General features: G+C 40.3%; 1 protein-coding gene and 1 long non-coding RNA gene across 3 annotated transcripts in view; one reads left to right on the top strand and one right to left on the bottom strand.

The window, feature by feature from the left end:
* The window catches only part of CLSTN2 (calsyntenin 2), a 344,598-nt gene extending 344,289 nt beyond the window's left edge, over positions 1-309 (bottom strand). Inside the window, exon 1 of the mRNA XM_080605191.1 lies at positions 99-309. Within this exon, the coding sequence (XP_080461317.1) occupies positions 99-294 (196 nt within the window). The 5' untranslated portion in view covers positions 295-309. The remainder of the gene's footprint in view (positions 1-98) is intronic.
* A 20-nt stretch (positions 310-329) lies between these two features.
* LOC308200108 lies at positions 330-19,417 on the top strand. 2 transcript variants are annotated; one of them, XR_013955245.1, is made up of 4 exons: positions 330-497; positions 2,092-2,178; positions 9,562-9,854; positions 17,420-19,417. It is a non-coding gene; the product is annotated as an uncharacterized lncRNA (long non-coding RNA). The 2 variants fall into 2 exon arrangements; XR_013955246.1 differs by lacking the exon at positions 330-497 and having other exon boundaries at positions 1,284-2,178.
* Positions 19,418-21,262: the final 1,845 nt, after the last annotated feature.

The following is a 21,262-nucleotide window of genomic DNA, read 5'->3' as shown; positions in this document are numbered from 1 at the left end:
CCGCTCTCCCTGTCCCGTCCCGTCCCGTCCGGTGCCCCCCCGGGAAAGTTGCGGGCGAGGAGCTGGTCCCCCCCCCACACACCCTCCCCGCTACCTGCCTTTGGCGGCGAGCGGGCTGCACAGCCCCGGCAGCAGCAGCAGCGGCAGCGGCAGCAGCGCCGCCGGTCCCCAGCAGCGCCGCCGCATCCCCGCCGCGGCGCCGGCCCTGCCCGCGTCCTGCCCGCCCTGCGCGGCGGCTCCCGGCGGCGGCTGCGGCTGGGGCTGGGGCTGGGGCTGCCGCCGCCGCTCCCTCATTCGCCCTCACTCACGGCCAGTACCGGGGCGGCTCCGGCCCCCGCCCCGGGACCGCGGCGACGTCACGGGGAGGGGATGCGTGAATATTCATGAGCGGGGGGGGAAAGGGGGGGCTCCGGGCTCGGCCGCCCCCAGGGGGCAGCGCCGCCGCCGCGCCCGGCCCCGAGGATGGCGAGGGGGGAACGGGCAGCACCCGGGCGCGGGTACGGGGGGCTCCCCGGGGGGAGCCGGGGGGGAGGAGGTGGAAGCGCAGGGCCCCGGGCAGCGACGGTGGAGGAGGGTTGGGATTTGGGGAGGGGGCGGCGGCGCCGCGCTGCGGGGCTGCCCTGAGGAGGGGGCGGCCGGGGAGCGGAGCGGCCCCGTGCGGGTGCTGGGCGCCCTCCTGCACGGGGCCGTCCGAGGCGTGCCGGGGCAGCGCTTGCACAGAAGGCACCGCGGTCACTGCAATGAGCAGTGGGGCTGGGGGCTTTGCCGTTAACCCCTCGCATTGCCCCTCTCTCGCGCGCTGTGTGCGGGGCACCCTGCGGAGCTGGAGCTGGAGCTGGGTTCCCAGCTCCCACCCGCACGGCGAGTGGCAGCGCTTTGGGGCACGGCTGCAGGATCCCAAGCCCTCTCCCAGCCCCGAGAGACACCCTGTCGGCTGGGAATGCACGTTTTCTGCTCCACTTCACCCAGACAAAGACTCTCCAAGTTACACCAGTCACGATAAACTTCTAATGCCCATTTTGTTCACTCTCTAATTAGAGTTATGGAAACAGCTCTCTTGTAGTCTCTTATAAGATGGAACAGAACAGGCACAGAGAAAAATGAGGGAAAGTCAGCAGTAAAATAATTTGGCATACCAGCCAGCAGTGCAGGGAACAATTTTTGCTTGCATTCAGTTGTTTCTCATCTTCCTCAAAGGGTGTTTTTTTTTCCATGAGGAATGTGTTTAAGTCACGCCTATCAGTTAAGAGGTAGCCACTCCATCCCCACCGCATTACCTGTGTCAGATAACAGCCAGGGCTTCCTGCAAACAGCTCAGCAGCACTCAGGCCATGGTGCAAGGCTGGATCCCACTTCCCTGTGGGCATGTGAGTGCGCTGCTGCCAGGCCTGGGAGACCTGCCCTGCACGCTGCAACTCGTTTCCTGCCTGAGCCCTGTGGTGCTGAGCTCACACACACCTGGAGGGAATTGTTAAATGCAGTGCTGACAGGTTTAGCTATCAACAAGAGTGGAAATCAGGGGGTAAATCCATGTGGACCTGGCCACAATTGTCTGTGTTTATAGCAGACTGACAAAAATTGCAAAGCCATAGATGGCACTTTAAAATCTATAGGATTTTAGTTTGTTAACTTTATATATGTTGCAAGCAGCACCAGAAGTCTGTAATACAACATCCCACTTGCTGAAAAGTTAGACATATGACCTATGGATTAACACATCAGTGTAAATCCAAACACAGAAACAGCAAGACTTAGAGGAAGTTAAATTGGTTAATAATCCTCTTTAAATATTAGTCTATTAGTCTTTATTATAATTGATTTGGTGGTGATACCTGGACAGCGGCTTTGCAAAGTAGATGCTGTACAAGATGACATCTCTTTTCTCGGGCAACTCAGAGTCCAAATACGCGAGACAGATAACTGTGATGAGAAGGGACAAGTGCTGCCCCATTCCTCAGGCAGGAAGCTGAAGACAAAAGATGAGGAGGTTTCACCCATAGATAGCATTGTATTGGCATCAGAGTCAAAACCTATTTCAGATCTGGTACCCAACTGACATTGTTCTCTTTACCTTGTACTTCCTTATTGCAGTGACAACCTGGGCGTTGCATGGTCATCTTGTGGCGTCATATACCAGTGATGGAGGCAGATGGACAGAAATAATTATAAATGATGATGGTATAGCACTATACAAAAGCTTAAAGTAAACCATTGCCATTAAGGCTTGCACTTTATGCTGCTCTGCAACCAGGTCTGTTCATTAACGTCTACTGTCTTCACCAGGGCTTTAAAAAGCAAAAAGCCAAGTAGGAAATCCTCTATTCACCCTACTCTTTCTGTCTAATCATTGTGCACTTGAAGGAGTGTATCTTTCAATTCTTGCTTATATGAATTTGTGACACGATCTATATTTGTGTGTAGAAAAATGTGTCATTTAATCCAAAACAGGACATTACCGAAGGGTTACCTCTGACCTGAGATCCATCCATTCACGTCACATTCATACCACCTCTGAAAATCAAGAGCCTGCACCTACAAGTGCAAAAACTCACTTTGTTCTGACATGCTTTATTGGTCTTGTAAAATAGAAATTATAAAACAAAGGGGAAAAGGTCGTAGTCATGCATTCACTGAGAGTTATTGACACAGACCTGGCATCAGAGGCAGTCAATCAGAAAGATCCATTTCAGTCTGGAGGTGTAAAGATTATTTTTATCATAATTTCCCCTGTGTGGATTCAAGATACTGCTGGAGGAAGGGATTTAACCCCAAGAGACAGTTTGCTGAAGAAACCGGGGTAGCTCCAAGGTCAGGGTCAATCCTATCTCATTATCAGGACATCTAGCTGGGGTCTTTAACCATTGTGATGATCACATTTTCTAAATAAAAGTTGATAGCATCGTGGTGAATATCGGTTATCCTAAGTAAAGAGGAAGTGACAGCTTAGGAGAAATATTTAAGTAACGTTCAGGTACAAAGTGGTATTACTGTATTGTTAAGGGTATTAGGCTGTTAATTAAAAGAAAAAATAAGCATCAGAAATAAAAAATCTTGAAAGAACATTCTTTTTCAGCATTATAAAAGTCACCTTGTCATTCTTGCCTGTGATTTCAGTGCATAAATATACACAGCTCAGATCCTATAGCAAGCCCCACTGTAGTGTTCCTTATAGGAGCAGGGTCTTAGGTTCGACTGTTTTTTGTTGCTTCATTTTAGGACATTGCTCTATGTTTGCATAACACCAGAATGGGGAAGCGCACAATCTCCTTGGGTGCCTAAAGCCATGATTTTAACAGTGTTAAACCTAATCTATAGTTAAAAATAAATAAATAAACAACCCACAGGAATCTAGATTTGATTACACTTATGAGAAGCTTATTTATTACTAACAAGAATGGCAATATGTTATCCTGTTGGGAAAACACAGGGAGAGGAGAGATGGGAAGGGCAGCATGCACGCTGTTTTAAAGAAGAAAATAGATTAAAAATATAGCATTATGGAGCATGCATTTTAATACAATACTTAAAAGTCTGGTTTTGCAATCACAGAATAGAGAAATAATAAACATCCATTTTTGTAATACAATGGAAGTAGGATTCGTTTCTGCTAGCCATATAAAGTAACACTTTCTGCATGCACCAAACTCTGCAGCAATGACACTGATGTAATTTTTTCTTTACAGCAAGTTCAAACTAGGCCTAGGGTCTTCCTGATTGTGCTTTTGCTCCATTGGTTCAAACCCGCCCCGAAAGTCAGCGGAACCAAACTAAAAGCTGCAGCGTTATGCTATTGCTGCCACAGGTTCTGCTGCTTCTCGGGAAGTTTGCAGGCATTTCTCTACAGACATACTCAGGTCAGTAGCTTTTAATAAATAAGTAAGGTGGCTATCAAGTAGAATAGAACAAACAGCCCGAGAAATGAGTTTAAATACAAACATTACTTTCCATATATGCTGCAACTGCTAATGTATTAATTAAACAGAAGAAAATATATTTAAATTATTTATCCTTAATAAATGAACCATCTGAATAATAAATGTGCTCCGTAATCCTTGGGATGTTTATTTAAAAAAAAAGGCTCTTTTGCAAAAGGAAGAACCACAGAGAGGGTGGAGAGAGAACCGCATCTGCTAAACCAGCATTAAGAGCCCAGCCAAGGCCAAGCAGCTCCAGCACTGGCAATCTGCGCTGCCACCACCCGTCTGCATTGCCCCTCATTATCAGTGTATAACGCTGTCATTGCCATTTACGAATGCAGGCTGGAACAGAAGCCTACATCTTCTAACACTTAGAAAATAAGCAAGTAGTTCTTCATCTCTGATATCTGAAGCTGTAACAGTGAAACCCTCTGCTTTTAAACTCCCTGCTTTTGTTATGCTCTTAAATTTTAATAGTCATTGGCCTTACTTTGGGCTCCATAAAAGGCTCATGATTTTAATTGTTATTTCAAAAAGCAGTATTTGTTTTAAATGTATTATGAGCCTTGCTTGTTTTTTATAATGCAAGATCGCTAAATAAAATCATGTTATATGCTAATTAAATCTCACTCCATCACATAGAAGTAGCCCTTTGATGGACACATGTATAAAAGACTTGTGTCTGGCAGAAAATGAAGAGGGCGATTCGGGAGGAGATATGACTCAGTTCCGAGCTAGCGGCCTGTTACAGTCATGCTCCTGGCTGCGCTTTCTTTAGCAAGAATTATATAACAAGTCGTGACAGCACATTCTCTCCAACAGTCCTGCAGTACTTTTTGCAAGATAGGGATCTTCTATCTGAATTTCTTCCTGACTGATTAGATACCACCTACCTAAATTCCCCATAAAATTTGAGTTGGAGATTGTACTCTTCACGGACACAATGATTTTATGCACAGCAGTGTGCTGAATCTCCAGAAAGATAAAGAAAGCAACATATTCAGGTCGTTTACTGATAGAATCCACAGCCAATTGCTCAACTCTTTATCAGTGTTTTTATTGTTTTCCTTTTAATGAAAGTAAGATTCTCACTCTGTTTTAACATTTACCAATGAGATAACACCTGCTAGGTGTTTGCCTTTTCATTTTTAGTGGTGAGATGAAATGCAGAGTACTGTTATCCTTCTTTGGTGCTATCTGTTTTGGATCTTTCGTTTAATATATTATTTTACGTGATTAAATTCGAGTTCGGAAGCAGAGATCTTTTTTTCTCTTTTTATCTTTTTTTTTTCCCATAGCAATAATGAGATTGTCAGCAGAGTACAAGGAAATGAGTATATCTCTTACTAATTTTTAATGAATCTAGCACAGGGTTTTAAATTTGACATCAGGTCTAAATCGGCAAAAATACAGTACAAGGTAAAAATTAACACTAGGAATGGTGAATAAGTATTTTGCTTACAGCCAAGACTTAATGTCAACAAACTTAAACCAGGAACACAGTGAATAATGTCTGTTTATTTGTTTAACTCGACCTACAAAGGAATCCTAGTTTTAAAGCAAACAAACAAAAACGTTACTATTGTGAAAGGTTTTCTTCCTAGCCCAGATAATTTTGCATATCCAAGGCCAGACATGGTCGGGCTCAGTCACCAGTGAAACACTCAGACCAGCGGGACAGGGTCTCTCATAAAGGGCAGGAACCGGTAGGTACGGAAGCGCCAGTAATGACAACTTGTTAACCCAGCTCAGTAACAGCCAAGTTACTGAGCAAAATGCAATTGTGACAGCTGTCAAGAAGTGTTGGCAATCTCACGTTTACATTTAAACGCTTTGTTGTTTGTTCAGGTAAGATGCCATGTTTTGCCATTGCCCCCTTCCCTCCGTCTCCCCCCCAGTCTCTTTTGTGAGAGTGTTCTCGGTGTCATTGCAGCTATTAAATAGGTAACAACCCTTCTCAGCTCTCCTATTCTCCCACATTTGAGTCCCAGAAGCAATAAACCAGTTTTATTTGGCTGTTAGTAAGAGACCATATGACCAGAGCTGCCACAGTGGGCCGTGGGGCCTAACTCAACATATGAGATAGTGCGGCCTTATGCCGTTGGAAAGGTGACAGATCAGCACCTGTACCATGGCTTGCATCAAACGGAGAATGAAAAGTTAATGTAGGGTGCCTGGCACGAGTGTGTAATGCTCTCTTCGGATTATTAGATCACGAAATTGGTGCTGCTTTACAACCAGCTGAACTAGGGTCTTTCTTTGTGACCAATTTTTTCCATAGTCAGAGATGCAAAAACGTGGTCTTCTGGAACACTGCGTCAGCTCTGCATGGCATGGACTTCATGCTTGCTGAACTTAAATGGCAGCACTTTAGACAACCTCAAATATTCAGAGGAAGTAAGGACGTTAGTATGCCATCCAAACTGCAGCAGTTTCAGTTTTGAAAGCAAATGCCATCACCTGAAGACACAGTAGGCAAATTCTCTAATTCTTCAAAGCATTTATTTCTTCTTCCTCATATTTTCTCCTTCAAACCAACAAATTTTCTGCTAAGTTCCATTTTACAGGACATGCATTCTGTAAGCAGCATGGTAGAGATGGAAATTGGTACCCCTTTGTGAGGGTTATAGCCCATGTTAATTCATGATGCTTTTCTGTCAGCTTTGTACAGACTTTAAGCAAGATGTGAATCCCTGTAGGGATATGAATATAGCTATTTTAATGTGTGGAGGGGGAAGAACATTAAATATCAAACATAACCTTTGAAGCCTAACTAAAAATGCAATTTGGGAAATTTTTACAAGTACTGAAGAGAAAAATGACACCATTTCTATCTATCCTGAGTGGCCTTTATAGGGCCACTCTAGCCCCCATAAGACTGCATAACAAAACTTGCACAAAATCTGCTTTTCATGCCCTTTGCCTTCTTTAGAAGTTTTTCAGTTCTCATACGTTCTCCCATGAACTTTTAAATGAACAACTAGTTTTTCTTCTTCACCCTCGGTATTCTCCATATGAATCAATACCTACTGCTCCTACCATTCTCTAATTTCTGTACATTTTCTTCCTGAAGTTCTAGAACAAAGTCTTAGATTCTAAATTAGGGTAAACTGGCATACAACTTGTGAGTTTGTAACAAACATCTGTCATTGTAAACTAATGCTTAAATACCCTCTATTTATTCATTGGAGAGCCATCACAGATTCCCATTACCAATTCACAACCTTCAAAATGTAGAGAAAAAATAAATAATTAAAACAAAACACCTCTTCAGGAAGCTAGTATTCTAACACACAAATACAGTTAAAGCTTGGAATCACTATATGGCTACTAATATCCTTGTAGCTGCTGCCTTTCCAATTATTCAGTTGCCAGTTTATACTAGACTGAACATGAAAAATGATGTGGATAAAGATTTTCCAGTCACTATAAACTTTCCTCCTCAAGCTAAATTTGAACTAGATACTTTCTATTGATGTTCTTTATTTTTTGATTGATAATATTTTTTAATTTCCCACCTTTTCCTCCATGTCTGATTTCTCTTGATTATTATAATCATATAATCTTATACATTGTACATTTTGTTTGCATTCTTCTAACTTCTTGATAGTAACCATTTTAGATTTTATTGTTTGATTTGAGCTGCAGAGTGCTCTTGCATGTAGACTGATCAGTTAGCAAGACCTGGTATTTACAGAAGGTAATCCTTTCAGTAGGAACCTAGTTGAGGAGTGACATCCAGAGACATACGGAGCTCGAGGCATGCTGGAAAATCAGAAGAACCTAGCTGCAGCGAGTCAGAGAACCTATGCTGTTGGGTTTTTGTTTGTTTGTTAGTTTAGTTTTGTATTTTTTCACCCTCCAGATCCTAGGAATAATATGAAGAAAAAGATCCAGACAACATATGTGCATCACAGGAAATCAAAGTAGTTGGATACTCTTTTCCAGCAGTACATCACGTTGCACAGTTGCATCATTCATGGCTTTTACTGTTCTAAACGCATTGGTTTCCTGTTCATTAAACACACTCTTGTATGTAGGAAGGAAACTATGGGATTTTTGTGGTTCTAAACAGTGACCATATCACAAAGATGAAGAAAAAATGGATTGGAAACAAGTTGTTGCTGAAATACAATGATTTCCAAAGATGATAAATAATGGAAAAAATCACATCAGAGAGATTCAGTGCTGAAATACATCCACATAGCTATCCACATGAATCTGAGAGCTTCAACTTTAACAAAAAATCATCTGAAACCAAACAAATGAATTGCAGTCGAGCCTTTATGAAAAATGATTTTGAGAGGCCCAGGGTGACTTCAGAGAGGAATCACATATACAGGACAGAGATAGCAGATTTATCATTCCAGGAGGCGAGATGAATTCTTAAAAATATAACCATATCCATCTGGCTTGCTGGACTAAAGGAAGTAAAACCACTGAAGAGTTCAAATCCTAGAACAATTCCAAATGCAGTGCTATCCCTTCAGCATAGATTTAGGTAAAACAATATTTTTCTTACTCACAGGAAACTGTAAGGCATCCAAGGACAAATAAGCAACCAATAGCATAGAACTTAAGCAAGAAACCTTTTCCTACACGTGAAGCAGTTCAGGGCAAAACATCTGAAAGGAGGCAGAAAGGATTCTCCTAGGTGCATTTTCTGAGCAAAACCTGCCTGGTTGACCAACACTAATGCCAGATTAAGTGGTCACTACCAACAGGTGCCTGTAACCTGGAGAAACAGTTCATTGAAACACCATGCATCCTACCAGTCCCGCTCTCTATCACTCTCTTCGCTGCTAGAAAATGTTTATTAGCAGCTGCATAAATGAGGTTAAAGGACTTATTATTCCCTTTTCATCCACTCACTTTCCGGCAACACAACACAGGATTTTGGATTAAATGTATTTATTTTTTCTATAGAATATCATTAGTGAAAATGCTCTGGTTTGGAAAATTACGTTTTGCTACAGTTTCAGGGAGCGTGTTAGTCTTCCGAGTAATTGAGAATTCCCTATTCTGAGGACTGCAGGTTTCAGTCAAAGCTTGTGCTAGGCAATGAATTCAAAATGAATGTGTTAGCCCATTAAGTGCCTCAAATACTACAATAAATAGACTAACAAAATTAAAAGGAAAAGAAACAGAGCTTTTCTCAGAGAGCTGCATTTTCTTACTATCTCATTAGAGTCTTGCTGCAGAGACTGCAAATTTCCCAGTGAAATTTCTTATCACCAATAATCAGTAGGCAGGTATTACTTAGCTGTAGCCTAACACGATTAGCATTTGTATATCATCTATCACTGGCAATGACAAAGCAGCTTCTATGTTTTAGTAACTTAACAGTTCGAAAAGGGCCACAACTTAGTTTTGATAATATGAAAAAGCATTGTCATACAAACATTATTATTCTTCAAAAGCTCCTAGAGTTTGATAGTTACCAATTCATAGATTAAGCAAAAGACGTGATTAAATTACCAAGAAACACTAAGCAGTGTGAAATTATTTCAGGTGTCCATGAATCAATAAAGAGCGTCCTGTGCCATGACTAGGTTAAAATTGCCTGTTAATCAATAGCAATGATCAATTTTCCTAAAATGTTTTTTAATAAGCACATTGTTATTTTTGCCTACTTCGGTTGGAGGTTTGAGATGCCAATAATGCTCCTGATAGCCACGCTCTGAATGCAATTCCACTCTGAAAGAGAAAGCAAGCCTCACAGCTCCTGTTCGAAAAGGCCACCAGCTCCTTCCTGCCACCATGGCTCTTCCCACGTGAGCCCCTAAAGCATCAACAGGACGCCTTTGGACAGCAGCTGCAGAACTGCACAGAATCATCACCTCTACTAAGCTCTAGGAAGGCTGCATAGAAAAGGAAATTAGTGCACAGGAGCCACCGAAGCCCTGTTGCAACAGAACAAACTCTGACCTGACCAAGGTAAGCGGCTGTTTTCCATCCCGGTATTGAGACACTGTGGCGCTTGGGAGGCAATGCATGGCGGGGATGCTAGGTGTAGAGACAGAGGTTGACCACACACAGATTACTTTGGTTTCATCTGGACTCACTGGTACACAAGGTCTCAAAGCACCTCTCCCATGGCTGTCATTTGGTTTAAGTAAATAGCATCACACCCCATTGGGCCAAGCAAAGAGAGTGATTGAGCATCTAGAACATTCAGCACAAGCTTTCTATTTGTCAGCTGTTCCTGCCTTTAAGTAAACCGATTGGTTTTATGTTTTTATGGTTTTATTGCATATCAATTACATCAAGAGTTTGATTTTTTTTTTTTAATAAGTGCAAGATCAGCATCAAACTAGGTACTAAAATCATTAAAACAAAAACACTTAGATAAAATTGAGTTAAGACTGAAAAAGTAAAATTATCATTTTACTTTGGCTCAGGTGCACTTTTCAAGCAAAACTGTCGTCCCAGCCTGCCATGCCTTGTTCACACTGTGGAGCAATTGCAGAGTACATGAACTGAATTCTTGACAAATGGCATTAAACAGAGGATGTGGTCCTCTGATGGGTGACCACACTTCGTGCACTCCAGCTCTTAATGGCTGTTCAGTCCATAGGACTGGACCAGGGTAAAACTGAAGACTAAACTATTCATGAACTATGTATAGTGAACAAGTGGACAGAGGTTTCTCAGCAGCACTTTATCTGTTAGACCTCCTCCTATTGCACAGCATTCCTTGCTACTGTATGCAAAACTCAAATGTGTTTTACTGATATGTAGTTGATTTCACATGTCTCTCTGGAAATCAGCACCAATCTGGTAAGTGTTGTGCATTTTTCTTGAAATCAAATAATTTAAAAACCTGAAAGTGGACAACTAGGAAGTGTAGGCATTTTTGCTGTTCTAGGATCATTCTTTGAACTTTCCATAGACCTCTTTCCCCCATTTTCCTTGCCTGAGGAATTATTTCTGGGGGTGTCATGCAGAAAGACCTACTTTTTGGATGTTGAGTTTGCACTTACATTTTTCTCCTTACATGCACAATAATAGTTGTGCATGTTTTTGGCCCTAGCTGTACAAGGTGCTGTCAAATATTGATCTGATTTGTTTAATTGGTTTTGTATCTTTGCTCTGGCACAGGGATTTAGTAATCACATGGTGACAAGCATTTCTGCATTCTGTATAACTTAAATACCTTCCTAGCTCCTGGACAGTTTAAATGTGTACATATGAAGTTCACATTCTGCAAACCTTCAAGTGATTAAAATTTAATTTCTAAATGTTTGCAGGAGTCAAATAAAGTCAACCTGAATTAAATTTTCAGTCCAAATGAATAATGGTAAAATAATTTTTCTAGTGCTTATCCAGCTTTGCCCATTTTGCCTTAGTGAACCTCAGCAGGTTAGCATGTAGGCAAGGACTCTGCTATCAATTTATTGTATATATTTTATGTCCTAAATAAACATAAAGGGATTTTGTATGCATTTGCAGAAGAAATTAATCTCTTGAGGAAAAAAAAAAAATTATGAAAAGGCATTCTTGTTAAAAAGAAAAAGGCCAAGGTTGCAACAACCTGACCCCAGTACCATAGCCTTTGTTATAGCCTTTGTTTAAGAAATTATATGTGAGTCACTGTCTTGTTTCTATCTGTATCTTGTCATACAAATTACTCTTTGACAGAGAGCTGATATCTCACCAAAAACCATTATAAAAACATAATTACTACTTCTGCATCATTAATCTGAAAGAGCAATATGTTTCTGCACAAATGGAAGTGAGTTAGGAAGATCTGCCAGTCCACGGTATCTCAGATGTACAATAAAACTGTTAATTAACAGAACTGAGACCTTTGTGAGGCCTACATAGTGTTGTAATCTCCATAAAAAATAAAAGCAAGAACTGGGGACAGGTTGTAATTCTGGACATGCTACCACTTCTCTGGGAATTCTTTGAGCATGAGATATCCTACAGCATTTTCCTGTGATAGCTGTAGCTATCAGTTTCCTGCTCTTTTCTTTTCTCACTCAGGTTCACCCTGGAATGGGAAACAGGGCAAGAACTTCCTTCCTCACCCCATTCGTTGTCACTCAGATGCTCAGTTTTCAAGCAATGTGCTCGTGACTGAATATTTCAAAGGAAGATTAAATGTATATTTTTAGCCCATTCTTTGTTGTGTTTTTTTTTTTTGCCTTCTTTAAAACATTTCTATCATCCAGTATCTCCATAGTATTCAATGAGCAAGTTATGTATAAATGTGGATTTGTGATTAGTCTTGAATGTGCCCCAATTGCTGACTTGTAAATACAGCATCCTTTGATGGCATTGCATGGTTCTGTGTTTTTCACATTAACAAACACCCTAAAAAGGCATCTGATGATGTAGTGCAGGTTAACGATTCAGCTTTCCGAAATGACAAATCAGACAGGAATGAGAGGAAAATTTAGGAAAACTGAAGCCAAGGAAAAACAGAGGTGAAAGTTCTGCAACATTTTCCAGATCAAAGACAGCTTTATATGTGAAAGAGCTGTAAAATTTGACCCTGCAGAGAGTTATAGTACACTAAGTTTAGAAAATAGCTGAGAAGATGTAATATCGAATGTTGCCAGAGTCTTCAAAACATTTGTTCTGTGGAAAAGGTGCTGTGCTGCTTTCTCTGCTAAATTGTCTATAAACACGTCAGCTGTACTGCTAGTAGATCCTTGGGGATGATAATCATGGGCACAAGTTAGAAGGAAAACCATCCAAAGATGCTCAGATCTCATGCACCCATTGTTGCCAGGTATGTGAGAGCTCTAAACGAGCAACATGGAAATTCCTACCAAAGAAACTTGAGCTGATCTCAGAGTTAAGGGCAGTTGGGGCTGAGAAACGATGCTGATTCCCCACAGCAGAGCACACACTACTTCATCTCGTGTGTACCGCGAAGAGGAATTGGGTTGAACTTGCTGGGCTATCACACAAGAAACACAAGTGAGACTCACTAGATTATGCAAAAAATAGTTACAGCATTCATGTTAGAAATTCTGTTTTGCAAAACTAAACATTGCTCATTTAAGGCTCCTGAGGAAAAACTTAGCTTTTTTTTTTATGAGAACTATATTAAATTTTTAGACTTTAAATTCTCACAGCACCTCAGAACAGAAAGAGCCGGACAGCAAACTGAATGGTACAATCCCCCCAAAAGTGATAATCCTGTTTTTCTCCTCCAGTTACTAATATATAAACTATATTTTATCCTGGATTATTAATTACTGTCCTTATAAAGAGCTCTATTGTAACAAAACCATTTAATCTGTAGCAATAATTTATTACAGCACTATGAGTAGTTAAAAAAGAAAGAGCTCGTTTCAGACACAAAGAATTAACTACCACTGGTTTTCTTGAGTTTTGCCTTAAAACCTAGTGTCCAAAGGCTTGGAGCAAAACTTCCGGTGAGTTCAACTAGGCCAAGAAATCAGATCCCTAATCCAGTTTGAATTAAGTCACATATGTGAAATAGAGAATAATAAAGTTTAAAACTTGTTTCGCAAGACCACTTTTATTTTTTATTGAACTCATTCTGCACATTAACAGCAATATGCGGAGCTCTCACTAGACAAATTGGTGACTTGGCTTCCTTTAAGAAGCTTTGCTGTGAATCGTTTGTAGCCAGGTACTTTGGGGTGCAAAGACTCAGACCGATAAGCTGTGCTCATCAATTCAAGCACAGAGCGAGCAGGGGATCTCAGTGGTCTCAGCTACAGTCCTAATTAAAATATGTTCAGGAAATGAGCTCAGGCACTGGCCAGCTGGTCAACCATTTGCTTGACCACTTGCTTGCTCCCTGGCCCCTTGCTGGCTGCTGCCAAGTCACAGTTCCCCAAGCTGTGAGGACACAGTCCCAGGACTAACTTGTGCCAGGGATCGTTCCCAATAGCCTGTAGGGACAACAGCTACAGGTAGAGCAGAGGAGACATAGAGCCAGCTGCACTGTGGAAAGAATACTGGTATTTCAGACATAATCAAAGGGATTTTTATTTTATTTTAATTTTTTAATCAAGAGAGATCTTGGCTACTTGCTGTTCTATAACAAAAGATAATATATACAGTTGTTTTCTGGCTTATACCATATTAAGAGGTTTTTCCTTCTTCTGTGTTTAATCTGATCTGATACTTCCTCTGAGTTTAAGCCTTTACTAATTTGCTAAGTGTTCACTATGCTTACTGCAGCTAACAAATTGCTTTGCTCTATTTTCCTTTTATCTGTTGCTTGCAGTGCTTTTGTTCCTTGTTCAACTGCTTGGGCTGTACATGGTATGTTCCTTTAAAGATAATTCAAATCACCAAATATGAATGTTTTTCAAAGCTATTTACTGCATATGTAACAAGTTAATTATTTCAAGACACATAAAATTCACAATTTAGACAGTAGAAAGATTTAGAAAAATAATATATGAAATATATATGTATATTATTGAGAGGACGAAGTGTGGCCATGTCAGCACATGGGCTGCTAAAAAAGGGGTTGGTGGTATTGGGATGCACTTAGAGAAGAAAGTCATATTCAAGTTGATTATTTCTTCTCCTTTGAACAATCTTTACATTAAAATCAAAATATTGCCTACATTATAAGTAACAGATCAATCAGAAGAAAAAAAAAGAGATAAAGAGATCAAATGAACAAAAATGAATTGCCTTCACAAAAATCTAACAAAATCAGTGAATAGTCTCAAAAATCAGTGATCACACTACAGTCAAGGTAAAAAGGCACATACAGACTGAAGACACATTTCTATCAGCAAGGCCCACTAATACAAAGCTAATGAGGAACTTTTGTACCTAATTGTTTAAAGTAAAATAAGCTATACATTCAAAGATGGAGAAATGTTACAAGAAAATCCTCATCACATTCTTGCCCTTACAGCCTGCCCCCATAAACTCTTTAAGGATGCAGGAGAATCTGAACCACATTGTTTATTAATTATACTACAACATTTTCTACAGAAAGATTTCAAAACATCTTGTCATTTAATTAAGTCTCACAGTTACTGTCTCCCCAGAAATGTATTAATAACTTTTACAGATGATTTTTTAATAATAACAGGTTTCAGTGCCCTGAACATTATCACACAGCACACTCATCATGGAACAGAAAAACTGTTCCCAAGGGGCAGAGGAGCAGGAGGGCAGGAGAGCCACCCCACACTGCTTCTTTGCACCACTGGGAGGACGGTAGCCCTTTTTTTTTTTTATGGAAAAAGCTACCAGAATGTCTAGAGAACTGAAAAATACGTTTTGCACAGACCAAGTAGAAAGTTCAATCTATTAATTTTGTCAAAACACATCAAGTAAATCTGGAATCAGTTAGATAGAATCAAGATAAGTAAATTACAAGGCCATTTAATTTAGTAGACAAAAATCAGGAAAAAGTGCCAAAAGCTGACACTAGAAATAAGATGAATTTTGTTTTTATAGAATGAATTAGTTATTGGAGCAGATTACCAAGAAAGCTGAGAAATTCTTCAACAGACAACATCTTTAACATGAGACCAGCTGCTATACGACCAAAAAAAAAACCAAAAACCAAAACAAACAAACAAAAAAAACAAACGGCCTACTGGAAGCTGTGTATAGAAACAGAAGGTAAAATATTTAGCAGTTAGCTCAGTTAAATGATCATAATGAGTCTTCATGACCTTAAAGACCATGAATTGCTATGAAGCATGTGACTTCTGTGCAGATGCCTCCTTATCTTGAAAATGCTAAATTGCATGGTTCTTTGCTCAGCCCTTCCTGCTTTTTCAGAAGTAGCATACCTCACAGAAACAACATCTAAAGGAAGACATCAAGAGAAACTTCACATCAGGAGGAAGATCGAAATTCCTGCTCTCTGGATGATATTTTTGTTTGTTTCTAAAATTAGTCTTTTTAATTACTTTTTCTTAATTACCTTTTCTTTTTTCCTTTGCTCTAAGTAATTAAATAGAGATATTCCCTTGGTCATCTTATTAGTCACACTGCTTAGCTCTGAGACTCACCCAGAAGAGTAAGAACCTCTCAGTCCCCATAGCAAATCATAGCAAACCAGCGAACGGGACAGCTTTATAAATAAGTGATGAAAAAAGTGAGGAATTAGAGCTTTCTGTCAAGCCCATATGGTTTAGAGGAGTGCCATTGATGAAAACTGTGGTCTAAGAATGCCAGTTTATAACCACCATAGGTCGTGCACTCAAGAATCCTCACACTGGTAGGTGGATGGACAAGAACATGGATACTATGAGTAATGCTTTGTGTGTGTGTGTGTGAGCACAGAAAGTGAGAAGTTAGAAGAACGGGACAAAATAAAAACTGAAAAAAATAAGTGAAATATAGGTAAACATGGATCATGCTACATTTTGTTTTGCCACAATTTCTCTGCTTAAAAAGGTAAGAATAATATAAGGATTACCTAATAAAAGTTAGATTAAAGCTTCTGCTATTTTTTGCCCTCCAAATCTGCTATTCTAAAGGAGGTGAAGTGCTGATAATTAAAGAGTCTTCTTATCCAGGGCTATGATGAAAAGCTATATACAGATTTCAATTTCACATTATCTTTTTCATGTGGCAGTATCAGACTTCCATGCTGTGGGGGTGTCATGAATGCATATTAATAATTCAGTCATTTTTTATTCTCTGTGTTTTAATTTTGGTTAATATGATAATCCAGAAGTCGATTTTCTTTTAAATAAAATACAGGTGTTACAAATCTAAGATGATTGCAAAGAAATATCCTAAACCAAGCTCTGTACAATCATTCAAATGCTTTTTCCATTTCCTATTTCTGAACTAATCTATCTAGAAATTATCTTGAGAAGACGGAATAATTACAGTTCCAATTTCTTTGTATTCCTGTCAAATACACAGTATACAGGTGATACTGCCCAGGAAATTAACTGTGGAAGTCTTTGCAGGTTCTAACTAATGAAACTATTCCTCTTGAGCCCTTGTGAACTTTGCCTTATGGCACAAAACACAGTCCTTCAAAGCAAGCAATTTTGTGGTTTTTCTTTCTTCAAGAAATGGCCAGAAACTTTTCAGTGTGTGGCAGCAGCAACAAAGCAATTGATTGTTTTATCAAATAACTGGGTGCAGCACAATAAACGGGTAAGGGGATTCTCTCAGAGATGTACAGATGCACAAGTTTTTGGTAATGCATGAGCACATCATCTGAAGTATGAGTGACCTAGGCGCTTGTCACGATATATTAGTGATATCCTGAGGTACCAGGTTTATAAGGAATAGGTGACTAAGGGTGGCCGGCAAGCTCTAAGGACCTCTCCCTATTTGGACCTAACCACTCTCAGAAGTGAGCCAATGGATATTTGCTTACTGGGTATTTTCCTTCAACTTCAGTCTACACTGGAAAGAGATGCTCTTGTTTAGAGTTCAGCTCTCATACGGAGAGAACTCAGACCAGCCTCATTCCCCTTAGCTGAAGGTTTAGCATCACAGGTAGCCTGATGTAAGAGAGTTTTGTCTTGTTTGGTGGGGAAAATATCTTCATAACCTGTCTTTTACTGCAGGAAGAGCCGGAGGACATCTCAGCAAGGTCTACATAAGGAGGAGGCAGAAGGCATAGATGGCCAGTTTCCGATACTCCACAGTCACCACATTTCTTTTGGTCTTACCTGGATGAAACACAGCAGGAAGATGGAAAGCTTCATGTAGCCACTTGAGAAGACATTAGTAAGAGATGCAGTAACGTGATTTGAGAATAATGAAACTTATTGTCAAGATGCATAATATATCCTGACAGCTTTCATACACAGTGTTTTTATATTTATAAAATGGCCATTGCCCCTTGGCTCTTGGGCTGTGTGACTGTCTCAGGTGACTTTTTGCTCCAAATGATATGGGGATTCAAATCAAGAGGAAATGTTCAAATGATAAAGAGGGGGAGAAGGGGGAAGGACACGTGAGATCGTTCTACTCAGGAGAACAAATTAAAATAAAATAAAGGCAGATCAGAATAAATCAAGACTTTAACAGAAGATTTTGAGATTTCCCTTGTATTCCCCAGCTTTGTTTTTCACTTAAAAGGATATTCATCTTAAATAAATGGGGAAAAAGAAAAATGTTTAAAAGATTGCTACAAAATACAACAGCAATGTTCTGCAGCAAGCACAATGACTATATTAGTCTTTGCAACAGTGCTGGGACTTTCTACTTAGCTCTTTGTATTACATCCTTAGGCGATGTTTTCTGCAATTGGCACAGGAAGATCAGAGTATTCTTCCATCAGTGACAAAGTTGGGAATTTAGTTTCTTATTCCCTCAGCTTTCCAAACAAGATAGCACTTCAGTTAATATGATCAATTCAGGAGCATCTCTGAGGTTCCATTAGCTTCAAAGGTTGCAAAACAAAGCACACAATCTGCCTACATAATCTGTGGGCACCAACCATACATTGGACGCTATGAAGAGGTAATAACTCTCTGGTACTGCAACTTTATGGCTTCTCTTTTTCACTAGGACAGAGTGTACTATTCCCCTATTTTTAGGCAGAGCCAAACCTTACATCCACCTTGAGAAATGAGCAATTTCACAAAGACAGGCTTAAAGTAAATTCATGATAAGACAAGAGAATTACCAAGCCCTGAGAGAGAACATGTCATTCTCACCTAAATGTATTTTTATCAGCCTAGTCCACAGCATAGGTGATCTTTACACAAGCACACAGCAGAAGTTAAGAATCTTTAAAAATGACACTTTCTATGTGCAGGAGGAGCCCAAGATGTTATCCCTACCTAATTCCCTGGGAAATGGGGAAAAGACAAACCCAGAGCCCCATCCCACATGTCTGCGCCTTGGCTTACCACGAGGACAAACACATACTGGGGCCTCAGCCTGTGCTACAGCCCCGCTCCCAGGAGCCAAGAGCAGCCTGCCTCCACAGAGCAAAACCTAGCCCAGACCTGCAGAGGGAGGTGCCACCTTCTAGACCCCCCAGACTAGCTGAAACCACCAGTGGAGCCTGTTAGGCAGCATTACAGGAGTGCCACAAGTGTTTCCGTGAATATTTTTGTAAGTTTTATAATAAAATTTATGCAGTGCTTTCCTGACTGCTTATTTTAAAGTTTTCTTTCAGAACACTTAACATCTACACTCCTAACAATCCCTTCCACCACATCCCAGTGGAAACCCACTCAAGCCCATGACTGGGCTGATCCAGAGACACTCTGATCATATAGGCAAGCTCCCTGGAAATCCGTGGGGAGCTCTGCATAAAACAGGGAGAAGGAAGCATACCTTGAGACACACAGAAGACAAAATCTGCCATTTTACCAACTGGCAGGCTGTTGACTGACAGTACAGGATTTCTCATTGCCCGTATCAACATCCTGCAGACTCAAAGACTTACTTTCCTGAATTTCCTTTTTAAATTTGCGTTCTTCATTCTAACTACATTGACCCCTATTAAAACTACAATAAAGGCAATCACTACTGTAGTGGTTATTAGAAATCATTATTTGCATTCAAGCCTCTTAAGGGTCTCTAGATTCTGCTTTGTGCTATGAAACCACAACTGGAGGGAAGAGGTATATGTCCTGAAAAATAAAAATCCCTTTTCACCATAACTAATAGTTATGTTATTTTTACCATAACTAATGCAAGGAAGACAGGAAGATGGGAAGATGCCTGGAAGAGAAAGATCTTTTTGATATCAAAGACACAGAAATGACTAATAGATATTTTGATTTCCGATAGAGATTTAAAATTGATGCTCTTTTCCATATGAACCCAGATATTCACACAAACGTCAGCCCTCCATGAGCACCAGAATCCATTACTTAGAAAGCAGCAGAGAGGAAGCAGGAGCCTAACGTATTTGTCAAACAAAATAATTTCCATGTGTAATTTTTTCATGGTTTATAAGAATCATAGCTATTTCAAGCAATGTGATAAACCTGCAGGTGTGTAAATCTGATTCCAAAGAGTAAAATCCAATAGGCTGCAAGTACCAAGCTTAGGAAAAAATATTTGGATAGAAATACATATCTTCGTTTCTTTATATTAGTAGCAACATTCTTATAACTGAGAATACTGAACAGTTTCAATCATAAAACACCATTTTTTACTAGATGATCTTTAAGGTTCCTTCCAACCCAATCCATTCTATGATTTAGTTGTAATTCCCAAAACACCAACTAAACTTCTTGGCTTAAAGTTTTGCTGCGATTCTACTTCATAAAAAGTTCCAAAAAAACTCTTTAGCATTTTAAAAAAATAAATCCAAACATTATTCTATATTTGTTTTCTTCATTTTAAAACTTTCTCATATCTGTACTGTTCAGCCTCTAGAACGGTTCTGTTTTGGAGCGCTTGAAAAGGGTCAGAGATGCACTTGTATTCACCTCCAATGAAATTTACTCAAGTCCATTTGAGAAACAGCCTCGGTAAAATTTCACTTTGCATGCTGGTGTTTTCTACTTGTTATTAAAGCATGTAAATGAGCTCTAAAGATTAAGCTCTGTGTACTTTGAGCAAGCTCTATCACAGCTTTTCAGGGGCCAGCAAGGATTCCGCTTGCGTTTGCTGTAAGAGGAGTGCTGTGCTTGGCACGCAGCACGCGAGAGCAAGGCCCCGTGACACCTGTGCTCCCCAGTCTGCCCCTCCGCTGCGGGCACAGAAGAGGAAGAGGAAGAAAATCCCAAGGGGAGTGCTGGGGAGCCGGCTGGGAGCAGGGCCTGCAGGGTGGTTGTGCTGCCAAGAGAGCCCTGAGAGCAGCGATTGCTAATGGTTTGCTGGCAGAGTACAGAAAAGAAAGATATATTGAGATACCATATAATTAAAGCTATACTGTAATATGTAGGAAACTAAATGAAACCCAGGCTAACCTAATTCCAGCATGTTCAAGCTTATTAGTGTTTGACTTGGAAACAGTAGGAGTGTGATGGGCACATGTGGGAGTTTTTCTGGGAGCAAAAGGAACAAAAAGGGCAGAATAGTAAGGAAGAAAGACATGATTGTTATTTATTAATCCTTAGAGTGGCTTGAAAGTTGCTAAGCACTGTAAAAACTCAGAATAAGTGACAATTCCTGTATAAGCATTTAAAATCTAAAAACATATCACAAGCCAAGAAGTAAGAGGCACAGCGCTTAGCTCTGGCTGTGTCAGTGGCAAAGGAGTACTTTTATTTGCTTTATGGGCAATAAATAACAAAAAACCTAGAAGACACAGTAGGACTGACAAGGCTGAGCAATCCTCACCAGACAGCGCACACGGCTAATGAAACACGTTGGCTCATTGCCTCCCGAGCTCCTCCACTTTACAGTGCTCTCCTGCACCTGAGCTTTCTTGGTTGAAAAAGGCAAAGGATGAAGTTATAAATCACAGGAGAAATATAATGAGTTTGGCACATCCT

Source organism: Anser brachyrhynchus, assembly GCF_964034855.1.
Source record: "Anser brachyrhynchus genome assembly, chromosome: 9".
Taxonomy (NCBI): domain Eukaryota; kingdom Metazoa; phylum Chordata; class Aves; order Anseriformes; family Anatidae; genus Anser; species Anser brachyrhynchus.
The sequence above is the reverse complement of the archived record's forward strand: the minus strand, read 5'-3'. Positions and strand labels throughout refer to the sequence as shown.